This window comes from Chrysochloris asiatica, unplaced genomic scaffold (genome assembly GCF_000296735.1).
Source record: "Chrysochloris asiatica unplaced genomic scaffold, ChrAsi1.0 scaffold00014, whole genome shotgun sequence".
NCBI classification, from domain to species: Eukaryota; Metazoa; Chordata; class Mammalia; order Afrosoricida; family Chrysochloridae; genus Chrysochloris; species Chrysochloris asiatica.
Window position 1 is genome coordinate 34,165,070 of NW_006408532.1, and position 10,496 is coordinate 34,175,565.

General features: G+C 44.0%; 1 protein-coding gene across 1 annotated transcript in view; it reads left to right on the forward strand.

Annotated features, from left to right (window-relative positions):
* Window positions 1-2,837, forward strand: part of IDNK (idnK, gluconokinase homolog (E. coli)) — a 31,110-nt gene extending 28,273 nt beyond the window's left edge. The window contains exon 5 of the mRNA XM_006835015.1: window positions 2,462-2,837. Coding sequence (XP_006835078.1) covers window positions 2,462-2,837 — 376 coding nt within the window. The remainder of the gene's footprint in view (window positions 1-2,461) is intronic.
* The last annotated feature ends 7,659 nt before the right edge of the window (window positions 2,838-10,496 follow it).

Consider the following 10,496-nt stretch of genomic DNA (forward strand, 5'->3'; position numbering starts at 1 on the left):
AGGTGTACCTAGAGGACATTATGCTGAGAGAAATTGTTGTAAAGTGCCATCGAGTCAGTTCCGACTCATAGCAATCCTGTACAGGGTTTCCAGGGAGTGGCTGGTGGGTTTGAATTGCTGACCCTTCAGTTTAATGGTCCAGTGCTTTTCCTACAGCACCACACCAGAACCATTGGGTGAAATTAGTCAATCACAAAAGAACAAGTACATGAGACCATTATTGTAAAAAGTGAAGAAAAGGTTTACTTACACAGAAAGAAACATTATTTGAAGATCACCAGGGCAGTAGTGGAAGGAAGAGTAAATCATTAAGTAAAAGGTTGTTGTTGTTAAGTGCCATCAAGTCGGTACTGACTCATAGCAACCCTGTATAGGGTTTACAGGGAGCATCTGGTGAGCTTGAACCACCAACCTTGTAGTTCAAACCAATCTTGCAGTCCAGCACATTAACTTGGAGCACCACACCAGGACTTCAGGTAAAAGGTAGACACGTATTCACTTAGGAGAAGGGAAACACAAGATTCAGTAAGGGGGAGGTCAGCAAAGAATGATCAAGAAAAACCAAGACAATTGGAGGAACACAAGAGTAAAGGTAATAATGGTAAATACTATTACCTACAGAGACACTTGGGCTAAGCAGAGGTGGGAAGGTGAATAGGACTATAACCATGAATATATATATATATATATAACCTTGACAGATCCTATTTCTACATATGTATTTACATGTGCTGTAAATACATCCATAAAAATAGCAGACCAAACAGGGGACAGAGTTCTTAGCCTTAGCCAAACACCTTTAGAGACTGAGTCATTTGGCCTGGGGGGCAGGGACCATAGTCCCAAGAGACACCTAAATCAACTGTCATTACATCATCCACAAAGAACATGTTCTACATCCTTCTCTGGTGAGTAGCAACTGAGATCTTAAAAACTTCTGATCTGTGGTGTAACTATTGGTCACTCCCTGTCCAAAGCAAAGAAGAGTGGAGAAAATCAAAGATGCGTGGAAACCATTAGTCCAATGGACTGATGAGACATGTTAACTCCAGCCTTCAAGACCTTGAGACTAGAAGAACTAGATGGTGTCCAGCTATCACTGCTGACTGCTCTGAAAGGGACCACAATAGGAGATCCTGGAGAGTTTTTGCTGTTAGGTGCCGACTCACAGAGACACTATGCACAATAAAACGAAACACTACCCTGTCCTGCACAATACTCACAATTGTTGTTATGCTTAAGCCCATTGCTCACAATATTCTGGTGCTATTCATAATGTTTCATCTTCCAGCACTATGTCTGACAGTGTTCATTCAGAAGTAGTCTGCCTCTTCTTCTTCCTAGTCTGTCTTCGTCTGGAAGCTCCACTGAAACCTGTCCACAATGGATGACCCTGCTGGTATTTTAAATGCCAGTGGCATATCTTCCAGCATCACAGCAACCTGCAGACCACCACAGTACGACAAACTGATAGACGAGTGGTGCCTGGATAGAGTGGGACAAAAATGCAGGACAGACCTCAAAATCCTAACGACCAGGTTGACAGGTCAACTCGACACTGGTAGCACCCCGAGGCTAACTTCACACCTGGAATTAAGTCGCTCCCATGGTTCAACTTTCAACCAAATGACAGGCCTATAAGGTGAACAGTGTCACTGTTAGTGCCACTGAGTTGGTTCCAACTTGTAGCAACTCTGCATAGGGTTTCCAAGGAACAGCTGATGGGCTTGAACTGCCTACCTTATGGATCACAGTCCACTGCTGACCCTACAACAGCACACCAGAAGGTGAACAACAACACTGGGAAATGTGCGCTACGTACAACAGGCAACCATATGAGATCAAATGGAATAAAACTCAGAAAGTTGGAAGTGCTAAAAAAGAACAAATGGGGGGAAAAAAAATTAAGAAAGAAAAAAAGAAATACGTCCATCTTTTTTCTAGTAACTGGTCTTTCCTGATAAGTCCAATTAAAGTGAGTTGCCCTTTACACCCAGAATAAACAAGCTCTCAGTCACAGCCCTTTGGAAGAGTTGAAGGTTCAAGGGAATACATTTATTTCTGATGCTAAACTCCACCCACTAATTCTCAAGTCTGTGTTTCATAGAACCAAAGGATGACCCTCAGAAGCCTCAATTCCCAAATCAACTTCTATGAGATAGCCAACTTGCTGTTACAATTTCATCTCTCTAACCCTAGAGTTTCAAGTTTGGTTGTTTTCTCCGACCATCCCTGGAAACTTCTATCCTCCTCGCATTGACCACCAGGGACAGCTGCTCCCTTTTCTCCTGACTTCTTCAGCTCTGCATCTTCTGGTAACGTTCCCCCCAGCTTTCCTACCATACTGCCGCCTAAGGAGGAGAGTGTAAAACTATGTTTACAACACTCAGCACCTCCTAGAATCGAGACAGATTATTTTCATTGTCTTCATTCTTTAACCCTTTTCTCTCTTTTTAAACAGAGATGTAGCCGCAGGCCAGCATGTGGTTCTTGCTTGTTCAGCTCTGAAGAAAATGTACAGAGACATCTTAAAACGAGGCGTCGATGCTGTCCCTCAGAAATGTGATGAGTCAGGCAAGGAAGAAAAGCCACATGAGGTGAAGCTCTTTGTGGTCCATCTGAGTGGGTCATTTGAGATCATCTTTGAACGCTTACTCAAAAGAAAAGGGCATTTTATGCCCCCTGAATTATTGCAGTCCCAGTTCAGCACTCTGGAGGCCCCATCAGCTCCAGAAAACTTCATCGAAATCAGTGTGGACAGAGAGCTTCCAGAAATCATTGCTATAGTCATGCAAACTCTCCAAGTGCAGTGCGACTCAGAACACAATGAGGCTTAAATCTCTATCTCATTCCAAACCTTGTTTCATGTATCCTGGCTGATAATGTATTCTGAATCCTCAAAGTGAACAAACCATAATTCGAGATATACTTGTTTGGGTGTATTTGAGGAATTGGCGACACTCTTGCCATCATGCTTTGGCACACGGGAAAGTGAAGAGGAGAGAGCTTTAAAAGTAAAGCTTAATTGAAGTTTAAATAGACCTGTGGCCCAATCAGATGATCAGGGGAAATTCTATAATCAGTGCTAGAAATCACGGTTTTGTTTAGAATATTCTTGATCAGGGCTATTATTTGTACAAATATATGAGACAGCTATTATCTCCATCACAGTTTGGTAATTCTTACAATCTTTCTGTCTTTCCATTCTTTAATAGACTATAGTACAATGTAAACGTAAGTTCTATAGGCACGGGGAAACCAATTTACATGATTCCGTTTGTTGTGATTCACTTCATTGCTGTAGTCTCCAAGGGCATGCCTGTATCCGCTCTGTCCTTGAACTTGGCTTAGAGCAGCAACTCTTAACCTGGGGTCCTAATAAACAATGAGGGGACCCAGAAAACTTCATCCATTTCTTAAAAAAAACAAATAATGCAAATATTTTGGTAAAACAGCAGTACCAACTTTTTTGTGTCTAACTAAAGTTATGTCATTTCAGCATGGCAACATTATGTCTTCTGATCAGAAGCTATCTGATTATTAATCAGCTACTTAGAGGCATTGTTGTTGATAAGTGCTGTCCAATCAGTTCCAACTAATAGTGACCCTGAATAAGGTTTCTAAAGAGCAGCTGGTGATTTTGAACTGTCGACCTTATGGTTCAAACCGACCGGCGGTGCTTATCCTACAGCGCCATACCATAAGAAGTATGTTGTTGTTAAGTGTCATCAAGTCAGTTCTGACCCATAGCAACCCTGTATAGGGTTTCTGAGGCTATGAATCTTTAGGGGAGCAGAAAGCCTCATCTTTTTCCCAGGGAACTGCTGGTAGTATCAAACTGCTGACCTTGAGGTTAGCAGCCCAACTCATAGCCACTATGCTACCAGAGCTCCTTATAAGAGATATGTTGTTGGTAAGTGTCATTGAATCAATTCTGACCCATAGTGACCCTGTATAGGGTTTCCGAGGAGCTTCTGGTGAGCAGTTCAAGCGGCTTTGCAGTCTGGCGCATTAACCCACAGCGCCACAGCAGGACTCCCTATAAGGGGTATGTTGTTATTGTTGCTGTTATGTGCCGTGGAGTCGGTTTTGACTCATAGCAACCGTGCACAGGGTTTCCGAGGCTGCAAATCTTTATGGGAGCAGAAAGCCTCATATTTCTTCCATGGAACAGCTGGTAGTTTAATTGCTGATCTTGTAGTTCGCAGCCCGATTCGTAACCACTACGCTATCAGAGCCCATATAAGAGGTATAGTGGTCAACAAAATCTCCCTTGACAACACATAAAAAGGATTATTTCTGATAAAGATAAAAAAATGATTAGAAGTTTTTCTTGGAGGAGTTAATCAACAAAGTTCATTTGAATAGCTCCCCACACACACACACAAACACGTCTGTGAACTCTCAGTGTCAGAGTTAGGGGAGGCAGAGTTTGGTAATTATTCCAAAGTGTGAGGCAGGGTTGTTGTCAAATTCAAACAGAAAAACGACAGCTGATGTCACCAATTCAGTTCCGGTTCATGGTGGCCCCATGTGTTAGAACTGCTGTCATTTTCTTGCCAGGATTCTTCACAGAAGCACCTTGTCATGTTCTTTGTGTGCCACTAGGTAGGTGTACTGTCAACCTCTAGGTTAGTAAACCCACTGCCATCAAGCCAAATCTGACTCATAGCGACCCTGTAGGACAGCATAGAAATGCTCCTTAGGGTTTCCAAGACTATTCATCTTTACGGGAGCAGATTGCCTCATCTTTCTCTTGAGGATTGGCTGATGGATTTGAACCATCATATCTGTGGTTTGTCCTTTTTAGGTTAATGCTGTTGTTGTTAGGTGTTTTTGTGTCAGTTCCGACTCAGATCCACATCCAACAGATTGAAACAGTGCATATCCTGTGCAAACCCCTTCAGGTGCAGGATCTCACATGTCGATTTCAGGCACTACTACACATCACGTGGTGAAAAAGTAGCCCCTTTGCTTTTCTCAGGGATCTCTGGTGGCACAGTGGTCAAAGTGCCTGGTTGCTAATCTAGAGGTTGGTGGTTTGAATCCACCAATTAGTTGTTTTGCAGGAGACAGCTGTGGCAGTCTACTTCTGTAAAGATTACAGCCTCAGAAGCCTATGGGGCAGTTCTTGTGTCATCTAGGGTCACTGAGGCGGAATCTGCAATAAGTTTGGGTTGCTTTTCTCTGATGTGTGGAAACATGTCTTGTGGCAGTGTGTTTTCACCCCTGCCCAGCACTGGCTGGTCTCCTTGATCAGATAGGGAGCAGGTCACAGGCTCGGAGCCCTGGCAGTCACCGTACGATTTCATCACTTTCTATTATTGTTGTTTCTATTTTTACTTTTCTTCTCTTTACATCAAATGTCCATTCTTCCATTTAAGTTTTTCTATTTAAAATTGTGACATAACATTTTCTTTAGGTGTTTACATTAAACTGAATCATTTAAACAGATGTATGGGGAGATAAACATTGTGCAGGTGTAACTTGAGTTTAGGAAGTGAAGCCTGGGCCTGGCTGATCCATTTAGTGCCTTCATCTTACAGAGAACCAAGGTCCAGACACGGTGAGGTATGGTTAGTGCCAGCACCCTCCTGACATAAGAGACGATCACCATCATCAGGAACAAACACTGGCCACCCAGAGATGCAGCCCTTTCTGGGCCTTAGCCTAGCTGTTGAACCAGCATGGTAGGAGGTGCCCAAGACTGGCTCTGAAAGCTTCCCACACACAAACCCACACACACTGATGAGGCCCCCTAGGGCTGGGAAGCAGAAGGGTCCTTTCTGATGCACAGGATCATTTTGATGAGCCCACCCAAATGGCAGCTTTTGAAGATGGTGACGTTCAGAGCTAGGTTGGTTCTGACCAAACCAAGACTATGTTAGGCAATTCACAAAAGGTGTATAAGAGACAATCTCTGAAGCCGTGCTTTGGGATGGTGACAGGATGGGGGAGCCCCTGACTCTAGTGCAGTTAAGTGGGTGGCCAATTTATTTAGCAGGGATCACTTGTAGAAGGAACCAAAGAAAAGGATGAAGTGAATTGCCTTTTTGGGCTTACATGTCCTTAGGCATATCTTGGGGACACGCCCCCAAGACACACCAGTTTCTAAACCGGTCTATCCAGAGGAAAAGATGTCTATTTAATGCTGTCTTAGTAAAGCCTGGTGCCCTTCTAACATAGAACTGAAGTCAAGCTAGAGTTCACCGTCTGGTCACAGGCCTGTAAGTGAACAGTCAACTAGACGAGACCAACAGGGCAGCACGTGTCCAAAAGCAGTAAAGAAGGCAGAGAAACTGAATGAAGAGAACTAGGGACCCCCAGAGTGGAGACAGCTGACACATTGTGGGGAATGGAACCAAGGTCACAGAACAATCTATATAAATTACTGCGTGGGAAGTCAAGTCACTTGGTAAACTTTCACCTGTTGTTTGTTGTTACTGGCTATCAAGTCGGTTCCAACTCATAGTGACCCTTTATACTTTCCGAGGAGCGGCTGGTGAGTTTGAACTACCGACTTTATGGTTCAAACAGACCTCGCAGTTCAGTGCTCATCCTACAGCGTCACACCAAGACTAAACCACCATAAAACATTTAAAAGTAAACAAAGACAGGCCTTCCAATGTCAAGATCCCCATTCAGGACAATGGGGAGGGATTCTCTCGGCTTAGTGGCAGTGGGTGAGACAGAGTTCTTTGAGGCCCTCAGGTGAAGTAAAAACACAGATAACCAACCAACCAAAAACCCAAATCAGATGTCATCATCATTTCTGACACAGGGTCACTCCATGTGTCATGGCAAACTGCCCCAGTTTCCAACGGTTGTTGGGTTTTTTTTTTTTGCAAGTAGATCATCAGGCCTTTCCTCTGAGTCTCGTCTGGGTGGGTTTGAACCTCCAACCTCTCAGCAGCAGAGCGCATTAACTGTTTTCACCAGGAATTCTGGGCATCCGTGGTCTTGTTTTTAAGTGCCATTGAGATGGTTAAGACTCATGGCACCCCTGTCTAGGGTTTCCAAGGAGTGAGTGGCTAGTGAGTTTGAACCACCGACCTCGTGGTTCAAACCGACTTAATGATCCAGTGCTTATCCTACAGTGCCACACCAGGACTCTGGCGGGACCATGAAAAAAGTCTGTTCATAATCATCAGAGCACAGAACCTAACTCTTTAATACAGAAATGAACTTTTTTTTCAATTTTAACATACACTGAATTTCCTAAGAATACAGTAACACATTACATAAAAGGACAATTGTATTCTATTTTATTCTTCACCAAGAGTTGTTTACTGTTTTAGAAAACCACGGTATATTTTTGTCACCAGTACTTACTTCCATCTGCATTCTAATTCTTCATTCCCCACGATCCACCTATGGACTGTGTTCTCCTAGTGCTGTCCAACCAGCACACACTGAAACACAATGATTTATTAAAACTTACGTTCCTTTCTTCCTTATAGTATTAGGGCATACTTAATTACTTTCTTAGGCTATTTTATTCAAAAGTCATTTTATTTCAAAATAATAAAGGTGTTACTAGAAAACAGCTGTTTAAAATGGGGGGACAGAGTCTGATGGGGTCAGGCTTTGCAGCAGAGGCCAGAGTGGCGGGTATGTGGAGGTGTAAGGCCATGCTGCCCTCTGGTGGCCCAAAACGACACAACAAGCACAAACAATGCTCCGAGCACTGGGAACAAAAACCTTCAAGGCCAAGGTTTGGGATAGAAAGATGGGTCAGTCTGTTTCCCTAATTATTTGCAGCCTCAGAAACCCTATGGGGGTCTAGTCTGTCCTACAGGGTCACTGAGCTGGAATCAACTCAACAGCAGTGGGTCTTTGGTCTAGTGATGCAGTGATTAAAAGTACTAAGCTAGGATGTACAACTTGGACATTGGCTACCCAAAATGGGGGGTGATGGGGGGCTAAAAAGGCAAGAAGTGACTGGCTTACAAGCTTTTAAGAGGGAACCTAGACCCAGAGGGCCTGGAGGAAGGTAGAATCTCCAGTGAGTAGTATTCAATCTGACTAGGTGGCGCTGATGCAATGAAATGCAGACGGGTCTCTTGTGATACAATAGTGAATAATTGTTAGCAGGACTGACTGTGAGGGTTGGAAATGTAAGGGTGGACATTTTATAGCAAGGAGGGGAGTGATTGACTTTTCAGTCTAGGAGCAGAGGTCCCTAGGACCATCAAGGGAGAAGAGCAGAGAGCGGGACCCTACCCAGAGAAGCAGTGATGCCTGAAATGGAGCCAGAGATGATGATGTGGAGCGATGGAGCAGCTGGAGACTCTAGATCCAGAGAGGGAGAGCTACTGTGTGCTGAAGACCTGGGGGCACAGGGGAAGGATTGCATGGAGAGGATTATAACCATGGCAATGAGACAATATACAATAGAATGAATGTAAAACTAATGTTCTCCCATGTAAACTGTCACATAATTCACAATAAATCATTTAAGAAAAAAAAAGTACTAAGCTAACTGAAAGGCTAGCTGTTTGAACCCACCAGTCGGCCTCTGTAAAGGTTGCAGCCTTGAAAAGCTCTACTAGCTCTACTCTGCCCTTGTTATTGTTATGTGCCATGGAGTAGGTTCTGACTCACAGCAACCATGCACAGGGTTTCCGAAGCTGTTAATCTTTACGGGAGCAGAACGCCTCATCTTTCTCCCTCGGAGCAGCTGGTAGTTTCGAACCGCTGACCTTGCGGTTTGCAGCCCGATTCGTAACCACTACGCTACCAGAGCTCCTTACTCTGCCCTAAAGACTCAATAAAATTCTACTGCCAGAACGGACTCAACACCAAGAGGTTTGATTTTTGGTGCCGAAATCCTGATGATCTTCAGTCCCCCCAACAGCAAAAAGTCTTGGCTGCTAATGGAAACTGAACTCCACTCTGTGGGTGGAGGTTGGAAACGCATGGACCTTCAGATAGGAGGGCCTTAGACCATATTGCCAGGAAGACATGTGCCTTGATTAAGGATCCAATTAGATAAAGTCCACAAACCAGAAACCTGAGTGCACAGAGAGCCTGTGTGTTAGTTAACACTGTGGAATATGGAACACAACAGGGAATGGAGAGGACTAAGGCAGATGCCTTTACCTATACAGCCTTACCTACAGGGACAGCTGCCACTCAGTTCCAGATGACGGAGACGTACTTTACTGGATGAATTGCTCACCACCATAGGAGAAGAGAGTCCCTGCAAGATGTTAGACAAGCTTGTAGGATTTGGGCTAACGTTAGGTGATTGTAAGCGTTTCCAAGAAACAGGCCTCTGTCTGAATTGGATGCTCCCAGGCAGTGAGGAAATTCTATGATTAAGTATCTAATAAATCTTACTGATAAGGTGAGGATGAAGCAAGGATAAAACTGTTAATTGGGAAACAAGTACATTAGCCAGGTTTAGTGAGACGCTTGGTGATTTTTGTGGTCTGGACACCGTTCATGTTTTTGTTGGTGTTCAGGCATAATTACAGAGTGGTCTTTTTGTCTTCATCTGTCACGGTGAGACTGTTCATGTGCCACAGTTCACCATGGACACTCAGTGCTGGATGAAGGAGCCAATTTTCTTCTCCTGGCAGAAAACACCATCAGCCTCAAAGGCCTTTGGGGCCTGCAATTGAGATAGCTGCAGCTACATCATTTATCTTTTGGGAAGTAGGAAACAAGTACAGGCTCAAATGGGAGGATTTAATTTGAACTTGTCCAGAAATGACGCAGGAAAAAAAGAGCTGGAGATCTGCTCCAGGAAAGATTGTTGTTGTTGTTATGTGTCGTGGAGTCGGTTCCGACTCATAGCCACCCTGTACAGGGTTTCCGAGGCTGTAAGTCTTAATGGGAGCAGAAAGCCTCATCTTTCTCCCATGGAGCAGCTGGTAGTTTCAAACTGCTGACCTTTAGGTTCACAGCCCGATTCGTAACCACTACGCTACCAGAGCTCCTTCCAGGAAAGATTATAGCCTAGAAAACCTTGTTGGGTAGTTCTACTCTGTCACATGGGATCACTATGAGATAGAATCAAATCGATTCAACTCTGGCATCTAATTAACAACAACAAAATAAAACCTGTCAAAACCACAGACTTTTGCAAGTCAAAATACAATGAGACACCACTTTACATCCACTGGGATTGACAGAAGTCAAAGTTGACAAGGATCTAGTGAAACTGGAACTCTTGTCTATCGCTGGTGAGACTTTAAAAAGGACATAGCTGCTATAGAAAAGTATGGTGGTTCCTCAATAACATAAGTACAGAGTTACGGTATGAACCAGCGATTCCACTCCTGCTGTTGTTAGGTGTCATTTAGTCAGTTCTGACTCACAGGGACCCTACGTGCAACAAAACAAAACACTGCCTGTGCTATCCTCATAGTCCTTGTGGTGTCTGAGCCCACTGTATCAATCCATCTCGCTGAAGTCCTGTTAGATTGATAGCGGACCTCAAGCAGTCACGCCCACTCCGAAGGAATCTGCGTGACAAAGGTCGCCGGGTT